Below are 24880 nucleotides of genomic sequence, written 5' to 3'. Positions count from 1 at the left end.
TCCTGAAAAGAACACTGTGGGATGATTCATTCCGGGGACTTCTATGCCAAGTTGATTCAGAGGGAGAGGGATTGGCACTGCCTCAGTTCTTGGATATATTAGGATTTCGGATGATTCGAGGCCCAGGTCCCTATTAGGTACTGCAGTAGAGCTCTTTGTCTGTGGGATTTTTCACTGTTCGAGGTAGACTTCTGCTCCCTCCAGAGTAGCCGAGAGCACATTGAGACCCTGTGTGTGCCTCCTAATGAACGTCCAAGTCTCATTCCAGAAACCTCCATCCGCTCATTGCTGGTGGGCTGGGTGTGTGTGCGCTCTGAAACCTTTGGTGCTCGGGAGGTGAGGGGCAGGAGTTGTGGAGAGGCAGGTGGCACTGTGGTTAGGAACCTGGAGTCTGTTTCCATGCCAGGCCACTACCTTCTAGCTAGGCAGTCTTGGCCAACATACCCTCTGTGCTTCCGTGTCTTACCCTGGAAAATAGGGCTAGAACAATAGTTCACTGATGGAAGGTTAAATGAGATGCACATTTGAAACACTTGCCACTGCTTGACTAAGTGTGAGCTGTTAATATTGGGGTACGGGCTGCTCTGAATGGAACCCTGGCTTTGAGGAAGGAGGCAGTGAATACGGAGGTTCCCCTCAGGAGTTTCAGATATTTCCTGTTCCAGAATCCACCTCCCCCACCCCCAAGATTTTTTCCAGACGTCCTGCCTTCCATGTTTGACCCCAGGGAGAGGTCATTGGGGCGGTTTGTCCTAGGATCCACCTTCCCCCAGGTGCCTCCTGCTGCCCTGTGACAGCTCACCTCCCTGACCCGAAGACTCCCCATCACAGAACACCCAGGGACCCCTGAACACCAGCGTGTCCTGGTCTGTGTCTCATCTCCTCAAGTCCCTTTTCTCCACTAGAAAGCTAGTTCCTGCCAGGGAATCCGGGTTCATGTTAGCTGTGCAGGGTGTTCTAGCACCTCTCCCCCCTATCTCACTACGTGGGCACCTGTCTATTGTCTATACATGAGGCTGGCTCTTACCTCTCTGCTCAGGAGGCCACAGGTCCCTGAAATGTAGACAGCTCACTGCCATCCTTTTCCTCTTTTTGTGGAATAAATGTGTTTTTTCAGCAGTGAATGAACACACAGGGGTTACTAGTGCCCGTACACGGCCTTGTGGTGTATGGACAGACATAGTCACAATGGTGATGACCCTCTAAGTCAGTGGTTCTCAACCTTCTGGCCCTTTAAATACAGTTCCTCATGTTGTGACCCAACCATAAAATTATTTTCGTTGCTACTTCATAACTGTAATGTTGCTACTGTTATGAATCGTAACGTAAATATCTGATATGCAGGATGGCCTTAGGCGACCCCTGTGAAAGGGTCGTTTGACCGCCAAAGGGGTCTCGACCCACAGGTTGAGAACCGCTGCTCGAAGTGGTCTCAGTTCTTCCTGTGTGTCCTCTAGATGGCATCTCATGGCAACTGTATGACAGAAGATGCTGTGATTGTGCCCATTTCACAGATGAGCAGAGTCACGTTCCATGCCCTCATGGAGTTAAATTTTATCTCATAGCTTCAGCAGTTGGCCTGCTTGAAGGCTAGATGTCCAGGGACCCTGTCCGCATTGGTCATGGCCCTCATCTCGCCGCAGCCTCTCTCCTAATCTTCGTTCTGGGAACTCTTTTCCTTGCACCCCCCTCCCAAACACCCCCACCGGCTTCCCCTCTCCGCTGCTTGCTCAGCTTTCAGCTTGCCTTCCTCTCAGGGCCCCCTAAGGAGGGTGAAGTGTTTTTACTCCTCCTCCTGCCAGGTGGGCTTAAATAGGCAATCACAGCAAGACAATTAAAAAAAGTCCCGAGGGAGTCTCCCTCCTTCCCCCTCTTTCTCCTCAGTTAATTTATTTCCTTTATAGGAGGCCTAGGGGAGCCAGTCTAGGCCAGGGGTGCTCAGATAGGGCTTGCCAGCGCATTCTCCATCAGAAACAGAGCTGTTTGCCCCCGCCTCACCCCCACAGGCTCCAGGGAACAGCGGCTCTGGTCCAGAGGTTATGCCATGTGCCCACTTGGCCCCCTCGGAGGCCCATCATGTGGTTTTCTTCCTGCTCATTGACTTTTATTTTCTGGTCCGGGGAATTTCCTGTTGGTCTGATGGCCTCGCTGTGCAGAGATCACCTGAGCTAGCGCAGGGACAGCCCCATGCCTGGCTGCTCCAGGATGCTTCCCCTTTCCTCTCACGCTCCCCCGCCCCAGGCAGCTCTGCTCAGAAGACCAGGCCCAGGCCCCTTGTGAGGCATCTCCGTCCATAGGGAGCTTGTGTTCTTCCTTTGTAATAAGCCGGCCGGGTGGGAAGGCCAGGGCAGGGAAAGGTAAGGAAGGTGTCGCCGATGTCCACCTGCCACTTCTCTCCTGGCCTCCAGCGTTCCCCGTCTTGTCCTTCCCTCAGTGTCTCTGTTGCTGCAACTTCAGTCACAGAAACAGGGAGGCCAGACAGGTTCGTGCAAATTGAAATTGTTCTCACTGTCACGGAAATAATATAATGTCTTCAAAGCATTGCCCTTCTCACCCTGTGCCCACGCAAATGCTTACAGTGCCAGGCAGAAACCTGGGCCAGGGGTCTCCATGGCACGTCTCGGCTGAGGGGATTGTAGTCAGTAGGCCTCCTTGGCCGGCAGCTCATTGTGAGACGAGAGAGGGGGTACCCTCCTGAGTCTGGCTTTTCTGATATTGGCCCCTCCCTTCCCTGTGCCCCCAGGATAGTTCTACCCTGTGGTCCCCCCCCCCCCCCCACATCTGCCACCTGCCACCATCTTTCTGGCCTTTCACTCAGCCCATTAGCAAACAGCTATTGAGCTCCCACCCGCAGTCCTCAGCTCCCGCCTTCTGTGCACTGATGACATTAGCCTCTTGTTAGATTTGGGAAACAGCCCAGGCTCGGGGTTTGAAAGGCTCTTGGCTTTGCCACTTACCAGCTTGTGATTTCTGGGGGATCCACTTAAGGTTTCTGGGCACAGAACCGATGGAGACTGGGAGAGTGAAGGCGAAAGGCCTTGTCAATACAGTGTGTGTGCCTGTGGCTGCTGTTATTTTTACCAGAGGGTTCCCGTGGCATGCTGTGCATGCAGTGGTGCCCACACTTTGCCCTGGCAAACAGAGGTGTCTTCCGTTAGTGCCCGAGCCTGATCAAAGCCTGAAGCAGGCTTTTCCCAGGTTGAGGAATCTGGACAGGCCCAAAGCCCCCCGCCCTCTCTTCCCACCATGGTGCCCACAGCCCTGCCTTCCCAATGCAAACCTTTCGGCTTAGCTCCCCCTGCTCATAACTTCAACAGACCGTGGCCCTTATTCAGTCCAGCTACCAGGCCAAGTGTGACTCCCACTTGTTCCTATCCAGCTATCTCACCAGCCTCCTCCTCTTCCTCCCAGTCTAGCCCTTGGAAGCCTGCGCCTTAAGCCAGACTCTGAGCTTTCTCTTCCCTCCAGCCCGGAGGACTCCTGGAGCACCAGGACCCAGCTGGCCCTGCTGCTGCCTGCCAGTCACCGCCTCTCTGGGGCTTTGCCTGCAGACAGGCTGAGGCTTCCACCACATACCTAAGGTCCCACTGCCTGGTGCAGGCCTCAGGCCTGGACATCTGCCTCCCTCCTCCCTGCTCCCCAGGTGCTCAGCAAGGCCAGAGTGGGCTGCTCTCAGACTGGCAGCACCCAGCGAACCCACACCCCCTCTCCCTCCCCCAGCTTCCCGAATTATCTGGCTTAGGTCATATTACAGGGACACACCTGGTCACAGAGGATCGAAACGGCACAAGGGGGAAAGAGAAAGACAGCAAGATAGAAATACAACACGGTCTTTGTTTTTTTAATATGTTTTTATTGATTTATAGAGAGGAAAGGAGAGAGACAGAGAGATAGGAGCACCGATGACATGAGAAAGGAATATCATCGAGCAGCTGCCTTCCACATGCCCCTAGTGGGGATCGAGCCCCACAACCCAGACATGTGCCCTGACGGAGAATCAAAACAGTGATTTCTTGGTTCCTGGGTTGAAGCTCAACCACTGAGCCATGCCAGCCAGGCACAATAAGACAGTCTTGATGCTTCTTCAGGGTTCTGCCAGGCCCGGTCTTGAGCCATTCTCAGAACATTCTCAGAAACAATGCCTTTCCCTCCCCCCGCCCTCCTCTGGGACTTTCTGTCCAATGTCTGGAAAAGTCTTCCAGCTGGGGTCATGCGTGAGTCACAGAGCAGCTGAGAAACTTTAAACAAACTTGGGGCTTCTTTCTGGACTCCCTGGTGCCTGCTCATGTGAGGATGTGTTTCGGAGAATCAGAATATTAAAACATCAAAGGACGTCATTCAGGGACAGTTTCTCTTGGCTGGTTTCCACATGAGTGGAGAGAGGACTGTGGCCAAGGAGACAGAGGAACGGAGTTGACCACAGGGTTATGCATCTGAATCAGGTTTCTCCCAATATTTCATTTCTACGAATGCTTTGGAGGCTCTTGATTCCAACAGCATTTCCTTTCCTTCCTGACAAATGTGTTTCTGTCTCTGGCCTCGGTCCTCCACACTAGGGAGGGTCCAGATAGGAAGACGGGGGCCTCGTTACCACCGCGCCATGTGTGATAGGCGCTACCTTCCCTTCACACCACCCCGCACTCTCACTTCTCACTTTGGCCTTCCCCTTTTTCTCTTCTGTTTCGCACTGGGGAAAGTTGTGTTTCTGTCTTGCCGTGTGTGGGGAATCCTGTGTGATCAAGTGTTGTCATATAGTTTTGGATTTTGGCCACTTCCAAATTCCCCGCTCACTCCTCCCATGTAAAGGCTGGGATTGCTCTTTAATTCATATGCATTCGTGCTTGACGATAGCAGGCTCTGGTGGCTGTTGCTCTGGCCCACCTTGGAGTCACCTGGGAACAGCTTTCTCAGCCTCTGCCTGCAGTTGTCCCCTAGAATGGCCTCAAATTCCAGGAATCTGGATGGGCCCAGGCTCAGCATGCCCAGAATGAATGCCTCAAGGGTGGCCCTCGGTCCCTGAGGATAAAGGCCCTGGCTGGCTTGCCCCTTGGTAAGGCAATCCGAGGTGTGTTCCCCACAGCAACGCAGGGGACCTGAGCCTGTACGATCCGAATGGTAACCCTCGAGTTAATGCGCCCTTCATTGGCTCTCATCTCTTCCCCTATTTCCCACCCGTGCCCCCTCACTCTGTTTCCTGGGATCACTTCCCAAATAACCAGTTGCACCCAAAGGCTTAGCAGGCTCTGCTTCTGAAGAAATCCAGATGAAGTCAAGGACTCGTTTGAGCATTGCTTAGCCGCTTGCCTTTGTAGCTTTGGGTCTCACTTGAACCCCTGGCACCTAGGGCTGGAAAACGCCTGGTGATCTAGTTCACATCCTGTCCCCACCCCCAACCCCAATGCATTGCCTGGGTCCCCTCCGTGACAAATCTTGCTTCGCATGACCCCATCCCTCAAGTGTGTGTTTCAAAGTCACGAAATGGCGTAGTGGTTGCCAGTTTTGCACACCAAGACCTACTTTCTGGTGTGAAAGCCTTTACTGGCTGGGACAGCTTCCTGAGTCAGGCGAGCGGGCTGAGAAAGGTGATTTGGGGTGGGGACGATGAAGAGGCCAGAGGTGCTGGTTTAAAATCCGGGTGTCCTCTTGTGAAGATGGGCACTTTCCTTTCCTAATTGGTCCCAGCCAATGGATAGCAGGAAATGCCCCCCCTCACCCCTGGAGCTTAACTCTTGCTGATGACAAAGGCTCATGGCCCAGCACTGCTCCCCAGAGATCTCTGCTGATGCTGGCTCAGATGGGGCTGCGAAAAGACTTCCTTTGTCCAGAATACAATTCCTACGTGAGGTAATTTTAGATGCTACACGGATGGACATATTTGGCGTGAATGTGCCTCATCGTTCCCTCCTGTTTATAGCAAGCGGTAGTTGTTTCCCTTAGGTTCTGGAAGCAGAGTTTCCTTTGACAATGCATTGATTTGAATAAAGGAAAGTGAGTCTGTTTATTTGGCTCATGCAAAAACTATGAAACACTGACAGATCCGCGACAGCGTCCCAGAGCGTGGGTGTAGGCCAGGTGTCTCCTGCGGGGAGCCCGAGGGTGGCATTTGTCTTTTTTGCTAACGTTTATGGCCTTTAAAATATTTCTTTGAAAGAAGGGCAGGGATTTTCTTATTGAAACAGATATTTTTGGAAAGCAACTCATATTCCTGACTAGCCTGTGGAAGCAGGGTTTTTTTAAGCTGGGGGAACCCTGATTGCTTGACTACATGAGAAACACAAAAATAGACCTTCGGACTTGGATGGAAATTCCAGGTACTCGCTCCGGAGGCCGGTACTGCTCACTCGTGGCGGGCAGCACGTACAGCGGGCGCGGGTCGGCTGCCGCGTGGTGGTGACTATTGATTTTTGCAAAGCCGGACTGTAAAGGAGGGAGCAGGAAGTCGAGCGCCCCCCTGCCAGTGTCTGCCTGCCTGGCTGAGCAGACCTTCCCCTCCGGGCAGGAACCCTCATTTACGGGAATGTATTTATTTTTACATATCAGTGATGTATTTTTGATGTGCTTGATTAAGTATTATGGGCTCAGCCCCAGGAAACACCACTGCAGTTTATAAATAGCGAGTTGAGGGGTGGACAAGGTTCCTGGAATTACGGCAGTATTTTTGCTTTTAGGTGCCTGTGTACATTGACGACTTTTTTTTTTTTCTTCAGACCAGCTCTCGCCCAAGTATGTCTGCTTTTCCTTTCAAAACATCTTTGTGTGAATTCCTCGGACTCTCTACTCGGTCCTTCTCTCAAACACCTAACTGCACAAATGAATAATCCCAGATAACGTTATATGCCAGATTCAAACCTTAAGTCTCCACTTGAAGTTCATGAGGCCATGTCCCTTTCAGGGCAGCCCTAACTCACTGCTTGGAATCGGGTTTTATCATCTGGCAACAGTGCTACCTCGCCGAGATTTCACCTCTGATGTCATTTCTCAGGCTCCTGAGAGATTCCACTAGACCCGTGGTCGGCAAACCGTGGCTCTCGAGCCACATGCGGCTCTTTGGCCCCTTGACTGTGGCTCTTCCACAAAATACCACGTGCGGGCGCACACGTACAGTGCGATTGAAACTTCGTGGCCCATGTTCAGAAGTCAGTATTTTGTGGAAGAGCCGATATTTTGTGGAAGAGCCACACTCAAGGGGCCAAAGAGCCGCATGTGGCTCGCAAGCCGCAGTTTGCCAACCACTGCCCTAGACCCAAGGAGGCAGCTGTGATCACTGTCTAAACTCTTGTCTCCCTGCCCCCTTTCCAAATCCCAACAGAAATGGAGATCTTCGCCCTTTTCAACAAACCGAAGAGCCATCAGGAGTGCCGGCAATACTATACGGTCACCATTCCTCTCCGGGTCTCCACGAACGGCCAGGCAGTGAGCGGTTTGGATGCCAACTGGCTGGAGCACATGAGCGACCACTTCCGGAAAGGAGGCGTGCTGGTGAATGCCATCTTCTACCTTGGCCTGGTCAATGGTATGGAACCCACAGCCCCCGGTGGCCCTGGAGAACTCTGCTTCTCATTCTTGTCCTCTGAGCTCATCTTCAGAGCCTGCTTCGCTCAGAAAACTCTGCAGCTAATGAACGTGCAACATTTGATTTCCCATGAACACGCCTTGAGGCGTTTTCCATAAAGCCCACTGCCTCTGCTCACTCTAAACCTCGTCTAGCCAGGTCTCTTCTAAAATGCCAGAGACAGGCGTGATTCTGTTTCACTGGTGGTGGTCTCCATCTGTGTTGCTTTTCAAGGCTTTGAAAAAGATTTCCCCCCAGTTTTGTTAATTGCCCCCTGGGATCATGCCTCTCCGAGAGTGTGAATTGTTTGTAGACACTCGTACGGTTTGAAGTAGCAGTAGCAGCACCTCGGAATTAGCAGCAGAGACGTGCACTGAACAGCCTGGTTCCTGCAAGCTCCGTGGGGACACGCGCTGTTCCCGGGTCTCGTGGCACCCAGGACTCCCTCCCCAGTGATGGGTTATCTCTGGGGTTTGTTGCATGGGGTGGCAACATTGCTGGTGTCAGCTTTTCGAAGGCAGATAGCAAGTCTGCCCAACCCGGGGAAGTGTGTCAAGCAGTTAGGAGGGGTTTTTTGAGTTAACACAAAGGCAAGTTGAGTCACTAGGGTGCATCCAAGCTGGGAGGCAACTGGGGAGTGGGGCCAACAAGCCAGCCGCTGTGGGTCCCGAGGGCTGCCAGTCAGCAGGATTCCCAGGTAAGTGAAATGTTGCACCGAATTTGTTAATCCCAGCAAAACGGGGGGTTGCGGGGGGCCGGGGCGGGGGGGACGCACCAACAGTGCAGTGTCTGGGTTGTTGAGTCGTTTTCTCTCTGAGAGTTAGCAAAGTCAGGAATGGAGTTGGATTTTATATTATTTGCCATGTCAGCAAACACGCACAGAAGAAACATCAGTCTTCATTCTGGATGTACCTTCTATATGTCATCCAAAGCCTTAGAACACTACAGCACAGACAGATCTCAACATTGGACACCACCCCTTGTTACTATAGAAATATCAATAGCTAAGTTAATGTGATGGCATAGTAGCATCAGGCATCGGCTGGCAGAGTGGTCACAGCCACCTGTGTGGTGGGTGAATGTCAGAAGAAAGGTGGCTGGTTCATTATGAACACATCCCGAGCAGCGCTGTCCAATAGAACTTCGTGCCATGATGGGAATATTCTATTTCTATTCTATTTCTGTGCTTTCCAGTATGGGAGCCACGCATGGCTGATGACCTGTTGAAATGTGGCTAGGAGGGCTGAGAAATTGAATTTTAGAATTTCATTTTCATTCGTTTAAATTTCAATGACTGTCCAGCCAGTGTTGCTCAGTGGTTGAGCGTCAACCCAGGAGCCCAGAGGTTGCCGGTTCAATTCCCAGTCAGGGCACATGCCCGGTTTGTGGCTTGATCCCCAGTGGGGCGATGAATGATGTTCCTCTCTCATCAATGTTTCTATCTCTCTAGCCCTTTCTTTCTCTTCCTCTCTCTGTTTACCAAAAATAAATAAATAAATAACTTTCAAGGACTGTATGTGCCTAGTGGCTAGTGTATTGGACAGTGCAGTGCTGGAGTATCCGTTGCATGGATATAACTAAGGAAGAGTCCGTTCGGTTCTCTGGCAGCGAGGTCGGTAACCTCCCTGTGTACAAGGCGGCTTTCCATGGTGCTTGCAACGTCCCCTGAAGCTAGAGAATGTCACCATCTGTTCTGAGATGCACCGTAAAACATCAGTGGCGTCGGCTTGGGGGAAATGTTCACAGCCCTGATTCATCAGCACTTGGGGAGAACGCTTCACTTCCTGCTTCCTGCAGGGACACCCCATCTCCCAGCTTGGATTGTGGTCACATCAGCTCCTTTCATCGCCTCTTGGTGCTCCCGGAGGCTCCCTGTGGCTGTGCACAGTTTTGCGTTTCTCCTTGGGAAAAACTGATGGTTAGCTGTGCTCACATCCTAAAGCTGCAGGGAGGCACCGAAGGTGGCAGCTACACAGACAGCCACTGGTAACCTCCCCCTTAGGAGCGCTGGGGAGTCCAAAGAGAGGTTTTTCTCTTTGGCCTTCCTGCCCGCACACGTCGGGGGCAAACAACCCAAGAGGTCGCCTTGAAAGTTCGCAGTGCCCTTCATTGTCTCTCTAGCCATTGTGGCTTTGGCAGAGGAGGCTGTCTCCTCCACTCCTCACCCCGTTCTCCAACCCGGAGTCCAGCCGCACAGACTTTTCTTCCGATTTGACTCGGGTGTTCGAAATGCTGTTCTGTCCTCCGTGGCTTTAGCTGCATCCAGCCCAGCCTTCCGGCCTTGAAGACACAGGGTGAAATTCCCCCTGGCGAGCGCAGCTGTGAGAGCCTGCACCGAGCCCGTGGCATCTCCACGGCGGGGCTGCCACATCTCTGTCGCCGGGACGGCTGCAAAATTCTCAGAACAGAATTCATTTAAGCCGTCTCAACATTCAAACCCGGGTTCACCCTGTGTGTCTGGCGGGAGGGAGAGTGTGACTTGGGAATAATGCTCAGTGGGTTAGGGCGTGTCTGCTCTGGAAAAGCGCAAGGTTTCCGTTGGCCAGGGAGGACATATGCTTATGTTCTTTTCCCGGAATTGGAAAGAAAAAAAAAGAAGAAGCAAGATATTCCTAATTAGAAAAGGAACCTGTTTCTAAGAAGACAATTAGTGTCCTTACAAATAGACCTGGCAGAGCTGGAAGCACATCTTTAAGCGCTTTGCCATCTGGAAAAGCACCCGTCTCACTCCTCCACGGGTCTTTGTACTCCAGATTATGTTCCACAGAGTCAGAGAACTCACGAGAACTTTGTCCCATAAACAAGGCGATGTTTCAGCCTGAATTACGCAGTTAAGATTCCAGCTTCTGTTTTCGAGGCTCTGCTCCCCAGGACGTGGAAAGACTCGCATGGTCCTCAGATGTGGGCTCCTGTTCGTGGTGTCCAGGGCTCCTCTCCTCAGAGGGATCAGGTATCTTGGGCTGGGAAGGCTGTGCCCTTTGACCCTGGCAAGCTAAGACCCAGGTGAGAGCAAAGCGTGATGATGCTGACGGCTGGCACCTCGCTGGTACCATGTGCTGTTGCTACTCTGAGCAGTTCAAACATAGCAACTCACTGATTCCCCACAACCCGGGGAAGGGGGCACAGTTGTTATGCCTGCGTTACAGCTGTGGACAGGAAAGCGCAGAGCGATTAAGTCATTGTCCCGGCAAGGAGGTGGCAGGGAGAAAGAAGGGTGTGGGCAGGGGAAAGGGACATGGAGGAGGAGAGAAGAGAGGTGGCCGAGTTGGTGAGAAGTGGAGGTGGCCCTCAGGGAGGATGGGGAGCTCCAGGGTCACCCTCAGGGAAGTAGTGAGACCTGGGTGGCCAGCCAGCAGTGTGGATGGATCCCCGGGCTGGTCAGACAGCAGAGCAGACAGGCACATAGAAACACTCCAGCCAGTGGGACAAAGGACAGGATCGACGCTTCTAGAGGGCGGAAGAGGCGGGGAGGAGACCCTCTGCTGAGCTGGCTGTGATGAGGAGTCAGCAGGCACTAGGAGTCAGGTCAGGGTGAGACGGAGCTGGCTGCCCACCAGCTGAAGACCCACCCAGGAACCTGATTTCTCACCCAGGGCATCCAGGCCAGCAGAATCCTTGCTGCCACCACCAGCTCCCCTTGCCCTGCCCGGGCCCTACCTGTGTCCCCCGGCCCTGTCCTTGCTCTGCATTTCTGTTATTCTGCCCTCACCCTGCCTTGTCCCCATCTTACTCTGTCCTCACTTTTCTCTCCTTGCCCTGCCCTTGGCCTGTGCTGGCCCTCCCCACCCCTGACCATGACCCTGCCCCTGCCCTCACCTCTCCCGGCCCCACACTCCTTCCCCCTCTGGCAGTATCGCCTTTCCCCAGCCCATATTCAGATGTCTTCAGTGGTCTCAGACATGGCCTTGGCAGTGAGTTGTCCAAACCAGAATGCAGGCCAACGACATGTACTGCCCATGGTGACCACATCCTCACTGCTCTTCCACTTACTTAGAAGAGTCGTTCTGCATGACCTGCCTGTTTGACATAACCCTGGCCTCTTTTCCTGCACAATGTCCTGTTTTGTGGGCCAGGGCCTCTTGGGGATATTCATCTTACCTGTCTCTCACCTTCTCTAGCCTCTCTTTCCCATTAAGTGGAATTCAGTTCCAAGATCTTGATAAATTAAGCACTTACGACAGAAAACGATTGTCTTCCTGGGGTCTCTCCCCGATGCCCCAGCCACATCTAAATCCAAGTATCCTTTGGTATTTATACCACCTTTTTTTTTTTGACGCCTAGCACAACGTACATGACTTTATATTTGCAAAGTATACATGTAAAAGACATGCACATATTTCAGGTTAAATACATGTAGAGACATATATTTTATACAGACATACTTTCAAACCCTCAGGCAGGCCCTGTGTGCCCTGTTCGAAGAGCTAGGGGTGGAGGGAATGGGAAGGGAGGGAGAGCGAGGTAGTTCCAGCTGCTTCTAGTAGCCGCTCCCTTGGGACACTGCCATCTCCAAGAACGTTTGGCCTGGTGGTTCCAGGCATGGCTTCTCTCTCTGAGGAGCCAATGAATAATGTAGGTTTCACTTACAGCATGAAGTGCATTTCTCTTGGACCATCGCACATCTATAGAAACCTGTACAGGGCGTAAGGATATAGCTCAGTGGATTTTCACAAGATGATCAACCCGTGTAACTGGCTCAGCGAGAAGCCATGAACTGTGCCCGGCCGGGTGCCTTACACGCACAGGCAGTGACTCGGAGCATGTCTTCCTCCGTCAGTTCAATGGCGCTGGACTTGCAGGCGATCCCTTCCTGTAACTGAAGAGGAGGCTAGGTTATTCACTGCTTCAGTGCAGGAAGGAAGGCCGAGAGCAGCAGCGAGGGCTGGAGGAACTGGGACAGGCAGCAAACCGGCTTGCTTTTTTGTTGTCGGATCAGCTGCAGTGTGATTGGGAAGCAGCGTGGCACCATCAGCCGGGATTGGTTGATCCGTAATTATATGCGGTGGGGTTAGAGGTCGGTATGACAAGATGGGCAGTGATGGACCTGCAGCAGGTGCATGCCATTCCTGGAACCAAGGTGGGGCCACGAGCACCATGCAGGGCCTGATGGGAAGAAGGGCTTTCAGAGAGCCGAGGAGATCTGTCATGCCAGCTGCCCCAGTGTGGACAATTTAGTCCCATCTAGCTGCTGAAAAGGAGCACAGTAACATTTTTTCTAGACCATATGCGTTGACCACTTGTCATGGTGTGTGCGTTTCCTGCCAGAGGTTGGGGAAGAATAGCACCTCGGGTGAGCCCGCAGGTTAGCTTGCTGGACGGAGTGTTCATGTGTCAGAGGCTACAGGGGAAGAGCTGCTGCCTCACGGAATTTACCTCTTGGGATAATAGGGCAAATCTCCTTTCCCCACTTCCTTCTTGTAAATCATAAGCTTGGAGTGTTAAGGTGGCCTTTTGCCAAAAGACCGGCATCAAATATTTATATAGTACCAGGGCGAATAGCTCTCCGTGCACAGTAGGGAAGCTGCTTTACTTTTATAAAAAATGCAGCGATAATGGAGTGTTTTCCAGAGATGGAGGGCGAGCTAACCTTTTGCATCGGGAGCCTTCACTCTAAGATAGAGCTATTTATACCCAGCGCGGAGGCTGAGCTAGAGGGCATTGAGGAGATGGGGGTGGGCACGGCCGTCAAAACGGGGGACTGTTTAAAAGCCCAGCTGTCTGCTCTCTGTGGTTCAGTGACTTTTTTGCTGTTACAGATGACCAAACTGTGACAGCCACTCTGAGCTTGCTTCGGAGTTAAGTAGGTGAATCAGCACTCTGGATTCGAGATAGCGGAGCAGCAGGCTGAGAGGCGGGAAGGCAGATGCTGGATGAGGAGGCTGGGAGATAAGGGCCTGGCTTGTTCCTACTTCATGCCCCCAAGTGCCGCTGTACCTCTCCCTGCTGACTGCACAGCCCTCCTCCCATCCCAGGCCTGCGTACCTTTCCCCACTGACTGCACAGCCCTCCTCCCAGCCCAGGCCTGCGTACCTCTCCCCACTGACTGCACAGCCCTCCTCCTAGGCCTGCGATCCGATCGGGAGGAAGGGGCAGCCAGGCAGGGGTGGGAAAGGAAGTCTGGACTGACTGCAGTGTCTTCTTCCCCCTCTGAACCGCCACTCGGCAGCACAGTGCCGTTGGCAGGCTGAACACCATCGCGTTGTTTGGATCAAGTTGGGCACTTGACTCTGTGAAGTACATTGTAGGCACCTTGTAGGGCTTGGAGGTGTTCCTTTGAGGACATCTGTAGGTAGAGACTTTGGAAATTGGATAGAACATATTTTTGTAGAAGCCTGAGGGGATTTGTGCCATGTGGATATAATCCCAGAGGAATCACTGAGCATCTTCTGGTCTCAAACAGCAGGGGTTCCAGCTGGGCCCAACTTTCAAGATGAGTTGGACTGTGGTCCATGCTTGTCCTGGATCCCAAAATGCTTGTTGTTCAGCTGAAGAGCATCTCTGTTCTTCCCTGATCCCCTTTGCAAAACGTCTCTGAGGAAGGCATTGGACAAACATTGGGGGAAGCTTTTAAGCAGAGCAGACGAGAGGCAAGCTTAGAAGTTTTGCTAAGGCTGTTTGCTAACAGATTCTCGGGATAGGAAACAATTAAAAACTGGAGCTTGGTATTGATTAACCCCAGGGATCTTACTTGAAATGAAGTCCATGTTCAAGGTGCCAGCAAATTTGGTTTCTGGTGAGACCTCTCTTCCTGACCTGCAGACAGCTAGCCCCTTCTCTGCGTCCTCCTATGGCCCTTCCTCTGTGCAAGGACCGGGGAAGGGGTCTGGTGTCCCACTTCTTATAAGGACATCAGACCTGACAGATTAGGGCTCACCCTTATGACCTCAGTGATTTCCCTAGAGGCCCTATCTCCAAATACAGTCACTTTGGAGGTTAGAGTTTCAACCATAGGCTTTGGGCTGGGGGTGTGAGGGCCACAAGTCTGTCCATAGCAGTCTGACTGAGCAGTGATTTGTAGAGTAGAATCCAGGGGCCAGGAGGGAGTCTCTGTCCTCCACCACATTTCACAGATGAGAGACCAGGTCCCTCAAAGGGATCACATCACTTCTTTTGATAAAGCATGGACCCAAGCCACCTGCTTCTAAGTCCAGTCTTCTTTGCCACAGTCTCTGATCTAAATGAATCTAGGGCAGCGGTTCTCAACCTGTGGGTGGCGACCCCTTTGGGGGTCGAACGACCCTTTCACAAGGGTCGCCTAAGACCATCGGAAAACACATATAATTACATATTGTTTTTGTGATTAATCACTGTGCTTTAATTATGTTCAATTTGTAACAATGAAAATACATCCTGCATCTCAGATATTTACATTACGATTCATAACAGTAGCAAAATTACAGTTAGGAAGTAGCAACGAAAATAATTTTATGGTTGGGGGTCACCACAGCATGAGGAGCTGTATTAAAGGGTCACGACATTAGGAAGGTTGAGAACCACTGATCTAGGGCATTAGGAGCCGTTCAAAAAAGGGGGGGGGGGCAGAAAATTCCTCCTTTACTGTCTTCTTCAGGGGTAGGGACCCTGCTGTGATTTTCTTTATATCTCGTTGCCCAAGACAGTCTTGAATCATGCTGTTTGTGTAGCGTACATTTGTTGAATTGTACAGAACCCAGAACTTGGCACATTGGCTAAAGCAATGCCCAGGGAGATGTTTTCAGTGATAAATCATCTGGGAAAACTCCCCTCCCCCAAATTCTGCCTGTTGACAAGCACTGCTTAAAGAGTTGTTTGTACGGCAGCCCACATCCTGGGAACTTCCAAGAAACAGCGCAACTAGCATGCATCTGACAAGCTCAGATCTGGTGTGTCATATCTGTCCCCGCTTTCAAAAAACGTCTCTCACCTAAATATAGCTTTCTTCTAAAAACTGCCTCTAAATGGCTGTGTTTTGCCCTGAATAAGTTCTCCCCAGTGCATCCTGACGCTGGAGCGTGGAAAGGAAGGTAAACGCGTGAAATCAAATGGTGATTGCTAACAATGAAATTTGGGCTCATAAAATCAAGGATATTATTCAAAGCTGCGAGGGAAATTAGTCTCATTCATTCTGATGGGGCTAGACTCGATGGCAGTGTGTGCCTCCTTTAATTAACATGCTGAAAAGATGTTCTGATTGGGATTATTAATGAATGCAGTGAAAATCTTCGCTGCTTGTAAGGCTTCTGCCACAGACGGCTTACACAACCACCACCACCCCTTTTTTTTCTTTTTCTTTTTCCAACAGATTCCTTACACAGCTTGACAGATGGAGTATTCATCTTTGAAGCCGTTTCCACAGAAGATAGCAAAACCATGCCGGGCTATGATGCTATTGTTGTCGAACAATGGACGGTCCTGGAAGTAAGTGTGGGGTTGGCAGGGGCGCCGCTTTTGTTCGGACGATGATGGTTTCATTCGCTTGCTGGGTCTGCCCGTGGCTGCCGCTCAGCTGTGGCTTTCCTCTGAAAGGCCGTTTGACCTGGTGGACCCTACAAGGACCCCTTTTGTCTTTTCATGCTCCTCCTTTACTGATAAAAGCAGCACCCTCATGGGCGCTCCCTCTGCCAGGCGTCCTGGGAGGCAGGCTGTGCACGAGTGCTCCTTTAATCTTCACAGTAAGCTTACCAGGTAGGTTCCGTCATTGCTCCTGTTTTACAGATGAGGAAACTGAGGCACAGAGAGGTTGGGTCCCAGTCCTGACGTAACTCATGAAGTGCTGAAGGATGTCTTTGGGAAATTTTGACCCCTTAGGCAACCACATTGCGGTGGGCGGGGGAGTCCTCGAGCCACGCTTTTCTCAGACTTGGGAAGAGTTGGTTTATTTCTGAGACTCTCTGGTGTAATCTTTGGAGGCACTTCTCCAACTATGGAAGCGTGGACCTTTTAGGCTCTACTCTTGTCCACCCAGCAAATGGGCTGTATAAGGAGAAGCTGTTTGAACACAGAAGGCGGGGTGCCCTCAGCAGGTCCTGGGAGAACACAGAGATGGTGTCGCTCTGAGGGGCCCCTGCAAACCCTGCTCTCTCTGCCTGAGACAGAGGTGGATGCAGCCCTTTTTGAGGGGTGACAGCACATGCTCTCCACACCCTGGTGTCCTTGGGAAGTACAGCCTGGAAGTGACTCCCTCACCTGGGTGCTGGGGTGGGGCACCCCAAGGGTACTGTTACTCGGCCTTTAAGCCTGCAGCGGTGAAGTCGGGAGCAGTGATAGGAAATAACTGCTTGCAAGTGCGGCAGCAACAGAGTACAAAGAAAAACTGTACTGAGAGGAATTCCGAAAACCCAGGGCCTGTTAGGGTCGGGCAAGGAGTCCTGAGAGCACATGTAGTGAGTGGAGTGAGGAATCAGATGGCGACCTGGTTTGGGATCAGGCTCCCCCTGTCGCTTCCGCCTGACCTTGGTCCCAGTGGGCCCCAAACTGAAAGTGGGGTGCAAAGGAAGCGAGGCTCAGTTTAAAATGCACAGTCCAGCCAGGGCAGGTCACATCCCCTCTCAGGACCTTAACCTTCCTCCACTACAAGATGGGGCAGTGCAGTTCACCCACTCCAGGTGGTGGTAAAAGGTGAAATAACAGGGGTAGCAGTTGAGGCTCTTGACCCCATTAAAACCGTTTGCTCTGAACACTTGGTTATAACAGCAAGCCATGCATGCCTGCACCCAAACCAGATACATGTGCAAAGCGATTGGCAGGCCATGGGGATGGGTGTCCAATCTCTTGTTGTCTACCCATAAAAATGACTGTGAAGGGAGGGCATTGTGGTTTTCTCAAGAAAAATGACTTGAGCCAACCGGTGTGTCTCAGTGGTTGAGTGTCGACCTATGAACCAGGAGGTCACTGTTTGATTCCCGGTCAGGGCACATGCCCGAGTTGAGGGCTCGATCCCCTGCGGGGCATGCAGGAGGTAGCCAATCAGTGATTCTCTCGTCATTGATGTCTCTCTCTCTCTCTCCCTCTCCCTTCCTCTCTGAAATCAATGTAAATATATTTTTTTAAAAGAAAGATGACTTGATAGCAGTGATCCAAAACCACCTAAGAAAGTGGTTCTCAAAGGGGGGGTCCCAGGACCAGCAGCATCAGCACCACCCAGAAGTCATTACAAATGCACATTCTTGGGCCCAACTTGGTCCAACTGAGTCAGAAACTCTGGGGTTGGGTCCCAGGTATCTGTGCTTTCACAGTCACTCCTGGGGGTTCTGATGCACAGTCAGTTTTTTTTTAATATATTTTATTGATATTTTACAGAGAGGAAGGGAGAGGGACAGTGAGCCAGAAACATCGATGTGAGAAACATCGATCAGCTGCTTCCCGCACATTCCCCACTGGGACGTGCCCACAACCAAGGTACATGCCCTTGACCAGAATTGAACCTGGGACCCTTGAGTCCATAGGCCAACGCTCTGTCCACTGAGCCAAACCGGTCAGGGCCACAGTCAGTTTTAAGAACCAGTGTTTAAAAGACAGTAGGGGTGCGACACTCCCCAGGTGTCTGTGGTGAGAGAAGTGATGGAAAGAGTTCCCCAATGATTTATCTTCTTTAGCCTTTGAAACTATCCATGTCCTTGATGGGTAACTGCAATGAATGCATATTGTATAAAATGTTTGTGGGAGGGAGATACAAATAAGGACATTTGTCTTTTTAATTTGAAGAGGTCAAACCGATGGGTTAAGAAGTTAGATCAGACAAGATTAACATTTATTCAGAAACTTTTCTTGGAATTGCAGATTGGTTTTCATTAGATTTGTCAATTTTATTTCTTTCTCAGATGTTTGAACTTTTCCCTCTTGACCTCTTACATGTTTGTCCCCTGTCCCCACCCCCGCCAACACACACACACACACACACACACACACACACACACACAGTCACTCACAGGAATGCTTTGGCTTTCCCCCCAAGACTCTTTGGAAATGAACCAGGATTTTGAAGACCTGTGATAAGCCAGTGGTGAGCATTGGCTTACAAAACCACTTCTGTGTTTTCCCAACTCCATATTCAGTGACAAAAATTCAGTCGGGTTGGTAGCTTGAAATTGGCCACGATGGAAGTCTTCCACCACGGAAACTGGCAAATGCTAGAAATGAGGGTCTTCTTTTCCTCCCTGGAGAGCCCGTTGTAATCGTTTACCAGCACACCACTGGATGGGCCTTTATTTTATCACATTTCAAATGATAAGGTACAGGTGCTGCTGGCATCCAGCTGGGCAGAAACAGATTTTCTGAATTTCATGACCAGTGGGTTGATGGCTTTGATGTTGTTCATCCGTTTTCCCTGCTCAAGTCTTTAGACTTGCTCTTCCCTCGGTGTCTGTGGAGCACCCCGACGTTGCCCATGGTGGAAGGAGACAGCTGTCCTGTTTAGCAGCATCAGCCTCTCAAGGGGAAAAGGAGAGTAGATCTCTTTGGGGCAGACTATACCCCTATTGGTTTCTCGCCTTCTTTGCAGCTGGTGTAGGCAGTCTTCAGGAATCGGCTCAGAGGTCACCTCCACCAGGAAGCCTTTCGGACTCCTTCAGGGTTAAAGACACTTCCTCTGTGTTCCCATAATTCTCTACACATAAACCTGTTGGGTCCCTGTTATACTCATCTTTATTAATCTACTTTTCTTCCTTTACTCTGAGTTTCCTGGCCTGGGGATGTTCAGCTTTGTTCTCCAAGTCACGCAGAAATAACTTCCTGAATTGAGTTGCTGGCCTTTTGGTTCAGCCCAAAGGTAGACCAATGTTCTCAAATTGAGCTTGTACCAGAAGCACCTGGAGAGTTTTTTAAAACATAAATAGATACACAGGCTTCCCCCCCAGGCTCCTCGAAACCCTGAGTTTTCTTTCTATTCAGCCCACTTTGAGAATCCAGCCTTAGAGGAACCACGCGTACACAGGTGTGTTGCCAGCACAGCCCGGAAGTGTTCAACCCAGGACAGGTTTGCCCATAGCTCAACTCTCTGACGAGGCTCTGACCACAGACAGGGGCCCGGGCCCCTCCTCTGCATGCCCTCCAGGTGTGTGGGCTTGGTCCAGCTCCCTCACCTGCCACCCTCCAGACCCAGCTACTTCCTCTCTTCCCCACCCCTTTGGCCTGTGGGAAAGGTCTTTTCTGTTCAAGCCCTGGGCAGGTTCCTCTTAGCTTGTGGTTCACCCTGCTTTTCTGGCAATCACTGTCCTCCCAGGCCACCCTGTGAACCCTTCAGCTGTGAGCACAAAACATGTCTGACCAGCTTTCTCTCTTTTCTCATGGCTGACATTGGCTTGTTCCTTTCCTGTGAATATTACTATTCTAAGCTCTGTGTGCATTCAGTTCAGCCACATCTTCCTGGCTTCCCTCTGTGCGCGCGCGCGCGCACACACACACACACACACACTTTCACAAGAAAACCTACTTCACTCTTCACAGCCCTGCAAACAGCGCTAAATGTTGGAAAGAGAACGTAGATTGTAGAGTCTGGCCTGTGCACATCCTGGCTGTCTACTCCCAGCTGAGTAAGAGAAGTAAATGTATGAGAAGTAAACCACCCCCTCTTTGTTATTCCATTTTTCAGTTGTGTACATGGGGACACTGGCAACAACATCTCAAAGTTGGTGAGAATTAAAAGAAATAATACATTAGAAAGTTGTGAACATAGTACTTGGCATATAGGAAGCACCATTTTCTTCTATTGGTCACCTGGTATCATCAGTTAGAAAGATCCTGTCTCTATAGCCTTGATTTTGTTTGAAAAGCACAGACGAGGTTGGGCTCGGGAAAGTGTGGAGTCAAATGCAAATAATTGTGTCTTTTCTCAGTTGGAAAACTGTGGCCAAAGTCAAAGGCAGTTGTGGAGAGGATAAAAGTACATCCATGGGGCATTGGTAATGGGCATTTTGTTTACATTCTTTGAGCTTACAATCTGAGCAGTGATGGCGAACCTTTTGAGCTCGGCGTGTCAGCATTTTGAAAAACCCTAACTTAACTCTGGTGCCGTGTCACATATAGAAGTTTTTTTGATATTTGCAACCATAGTAAAATAAAGATTTATATTTTTGATATTTATTTTATATATTTAAATGCCATTTAACAAAGAAAAATCAACCAAAAAATGAGTTCACGTGTCACCTCTGACATGCGTGTCATAGGTTCGCCATCACTGATCTAGAGTGTGAGCAGGAAGGGTAATTCCTTACAAGGATGGTGGATACTACCTGGATGAATAAGCAAAGAGTGAGAGACTGAGAGACAGAGACAGGGACCCTCTTCTCTCTGAGTGTGCACATCCTTTGGCCTAAACCCCCAGCAGAGTTTGTGGATACCATCGGGGTCCTTTGAGCTATACAGCCTCCTTCATCTTCATTCCCTGGAGTTCCTCAGTGCTGCTTATAAAATGTGCTTCCAACCCGAGCCCGTTTGGCTCAGTGATTGGAACATTGGCCCTTGGAGTGAAGCGTCATGGGTTCAATTCTGGTCAACGGCACGCATCTAGGTTGCAGGCTCCGGCCCCAGGCGGGGGGGCGCCTGTGGGAGGCAATCAATCAATGTGTCTCTGTCACATCGATGTTTCTCTCTCTGTCTCTCCCTCTCCCTTCCACTCTCTGAAAATGAATGGAAAAAAAAATATCCTCGGGTGAGGATTTTTTAAAAAAGTGCTTCCAGAACTGAGCATCAGACAGCAACTAAAGCACTTTGAGCTTTTAGCTGATGCAATTGGTATGGAGGCTGGTGGATTAATTGAATAAGTTAATTTTAAAAGCACCAAAGAAAATTTTATTCATATCTTACATGTTTTCTCTTAATGTAAAATATGTAAATACACATCCAGTTGCCAATCTTTTTGAGTCTGGGGTCTGCTGATGGGAATTCCACTTCCTCTTTCCTGTATAAACCACCCCCAAAGTGCAGTCACCAATATCCAGTGTCAGGAAAGGGATCTGGCTGCAGAATCCTTCTATTGCCATGAATGTTCCCCCCAGTCTTTTCCATTTTCCCTCTCCCCCTACATCTAATTCAGCCATGGTTCTTATTTTTAAGCAAAATGTCCTTTGTCAAGTCTCTTCTACACGTTCTACTTAATTTTCCTAGAAACAACTCCTTTTGCACTTACTATTAGTGTAAATAACTTAAATTAAGACACATAATTATCATAATGGATCTATCTGGCCTAAATGGATCTGAGAGCACATCAGACTCGCCGTGCTGTGCTCAGTTGCTGAGATCAGAAGAGTGCTGGCATCCTAGCGAGCAGCCTGCTCCCTGCGAGGACTTGGTCCCCCTGAAGCTGGGCGTGGGCTTTGCTGGTGCGGCTGGAGATGGAATTGGCTTTGGAGCATTCACTACAGATTTCGTTAGTGAGGTGCTATGTGGGCAGCTCTCTCCGTCCTCTACCTGTATGTTCCATCTGTTGCTGAATTGACTCCCAGCTCACCTCATCCAATAGCTCTGTCCATTTTTATAGCATGTTGAGACATTTTTATTATGATTGTAAACATCACACATTTGGAGGGATTATCCCAGCTTTGGCTTCTCTGAAGGTTTCATGTCTAAGGTGGTGCCTGTCCTAATCCAATATCACACAGACTAGAATCAGTGATGGCGAACCTTTTGAGCTCGGTCTGTCAGCATTTTGAAAAACCCTGACTTAACTCTGGTGCTGTGTCACATATAGAAATTTTTTGATATTTGCAACCATAGTAAAACAAAGATTTATATTTTTGATATGTATTTTATATATTTAAATGCCATTTAACAAAGAAAAATCAACCCAAAAAATGAGTTCGCGTGTCACCTCTGACATGCGCGTCATAGGTTCGCCATCACTGGACTAGATGGAGGACACGTTCCTTTGGCACTCTGTGGGAATCTCTCCTCCAATTCCTAACACTACCCATACCTCTCTGCAGAGGTTACAGATGGCCCTACTGTTCCATCTCACATGTCACCCTTTCATCCCTCAAGGACTCATCAGAGGCTTGATAAGATGCACTTCTGTCATTGAAATTCACTCTGGGGCATGCCTCCACCCCACCTGTCCCATCACCTTTTCCAACAACACATTAGATCTTATTTATTCTTCACGAGCACCTGCAGGCTGCTGGGAGCCATCTTTTATTTCCAAGGGCTTCCAACCATCTCTTTAACAGTCGATACTTGGATCTGCCAGGGAGTAACTTCCATTTCTATGGTATCTAGAATTCACCACCACCTGCTCTGACAAGGGAGCCAATATTTGTTCTTGTTAAACCATCTGGTATTTTTTTCATCGCCACCGTTTCTCCAAGATAATTATTTTGGTGCTGAGATCATAGCCTTTAGTGCCAAAGACAGCAGTTCTCTGCCTTCTTCCTGCAATAGAGATCATTCCCATGAGTGATCACTGCTGTGAAGGGACCAGGGCTGAAGACCCAGCCCCTCCCGGGATGTAACTCCACTCCTTTACCAGCCCAGAGCAAAGCACAGCGCAGATGAGGTCCGCCAGCTGGTCAGAGAGGTCCCACGGTGAGAGAATAGGTATGGTCATTATGGGTATTGGTTAGGATGCGAACATGATGACAGCTGCCGCGTACCCTTCTTTTATTAGCAAGTAACACATTTACCAAAACTTCCAAGCAGAGTTTTTCTTGAGTCCCATTGGCCAAGACCAGGTCCCAGATCCATGTCACTGTCCAGGATCATGGTCAGCTGGGGCTGAGAGGATGTCAACTGGGAAGGGGGACCTGGGCTGCCAAGCGGCTGGTGGCTTTGGCAGCCAACAATGTTTGCCACTGAGTGGGACTAGGAAAGCAGGGGATGCTCCTAGAAGTATTTTAAATAATACCTCTTTAACCTGGTGACAGCTCGGAGAGTGGGATGACAAAAGGAAGGATTTGACTTTTAATCTCTATCTTTTTGCTTCCATAAACTCAATATTCAGACAACCATATTTCACTTCCTGTACGAAATGTAGTTATACAAGTGAGCTGGGCCTTTTAAAAAATCATTCAACAAATAAATATTGAGTTCCTACTGTGTGTCAGCCACTGTGAGAACATGATGAATGGAGGAAATTCGGGCAGGAAGGATTGATTCTTTTAACTGGAGGGAAGGAGTGCAGTCATTAAAAATGAATGCTCACACCCCCCCGCCCCCCGGCCTTTCCACACCCATAAATAATTTCTCTCCATTGTCAAGCTTCCTGAGGGGTGGCAAAAGGCCCTAAATCACCAGGAACCTTTTAAAGCTCAGAGAGGGGAGAGGCAAGTGTGTGTTCTGGTGAAGACCATGGGGCATGGTAAATTTAGAGCGTTGTTGCAGAGAACAGGAGGGTGAAAGAAACTGTGACATTTTCAGAATGTTGTGACAAAGGCATTTTTTTTAAACAGTATGCTTTAAAACCCTACAGTGCATGTCACAGAATGACAAGAAGGGGACAATCTTCAATGTGATAAGAAGGGCTTAATCTTTGGGTTTTCCCAATGTGCTTGAGATTAGAACAGTGGGAGGTGATTCTTTAAGAGCTTTAAACACATGCACACAAATTTGTTATCTTATAGTTTCTATAGCTCAGAAGCCCAGGTGGGCTCAACTGTGTAATCTATTTAGAGTCTCACAAGGCTGAAACCAGGTGTTGACAAGGCTGCATTCCTTATTAAAGGTTCTAAGGGAAGAATCTACTCCCAAGTTCATTCAGGTTGTTGGCCAAATTCAGTTCCTTGTGGTTGTAGGACTGGAGTCTTTGTTTCCTTGCTGCCTGCTAGCCAAGGGCTGGTCTTTGTTCCTAGGAACTGCCTGCATTTCTTCTCATGCTTTCCATGTGGCCCCTGTAAGAACTTTGAAATGCATAGACAGTCTGGGAGCCACAGATGAGGACAAGACAAATGGTTCTCCAAGAAGAACTTAGCATATTAAGTCAATGAGTATAGAGGACTGTCGGGTGTTCTTGTAATGATCATTCATTGTCATTCCTTGGAACTCATTCAATTTTAAATTCACTTGGCCAAGAATTTTAGTAAAACTAAAGGAAGGTTCCTATGCATGGTTGAGGAGCTACACTCAGCAAGGACATGCTTTGATTGGAGGAAGGTCTTTGTTTATGGTCCCTATGATGCCATCCTGTGCCTTGTCCTGCTTCACATCTTCAGTGGCTTGTGCAGAGGTCTAGAAGGTGGTGGACCTGTGGGAGGCCATGTCCAGGAGGACATGGAGTATACTGGGTGGCCATCAGGATCTGAAGAACAAGGATGCTCGTGGGCTCCACAAACATTCTAGCTGGGCCTGGGGAGAAGGGGATCAGGCCATGTTTGAGAGTGGGGAACGGGGAAGATTCTGAACAACCCATGCATGCCAGTGTCA

General features: G+C 50.0%; 1 protein-coding gene across 2 annotated transcripts in view; it reads left to right on the top strand.

The window, feature by feature from the left end:
- The window catches only part of RFTN1 (raftlin, lipid raft linker 1), a 177635-nt gene that overhangs the window by 126154 nt on the left and 26601 nt on the right, over nt 1-24880 (top strand). For both annotated transcript variants that reach the window (XM_036332697.1, XM_036332698.1), the window contains exons 6-7: nt 7310-7513; nt 15834-15949. In XM_036332697.1, coding sequence (XP_036188590.1) covers nt 7310-7513; nt 15834-15949 — 320 coding nt within the window. The remainder of the gene's footprint in view (nt 1-7309; nt 7514-15833; nt 15950-24880) is intronic.

This window comes from Myotis myotis, unplaced genomic scaffold (genome assembly GCF_014108235.1).
Source record: "Myotis myotis isolate mMyoMyo1 unplaced genomic scaffold, mMyoMyo1.p scaffold_m19_p_13, whole genome shotgun sequence".
Classification (NCBI taxonomy): domain Eukaryota; kingdom Metazoa; phylum Chordata; class Mammalia; order Chiroptera; family Vespertilionidae; genus Myotis; species Myotis myotis.
The sequence above is the reverse complement of the archived record's forward strand: the minus strand, read 5'-3'. Positions and strand labels throughout refer to the sequence as shown.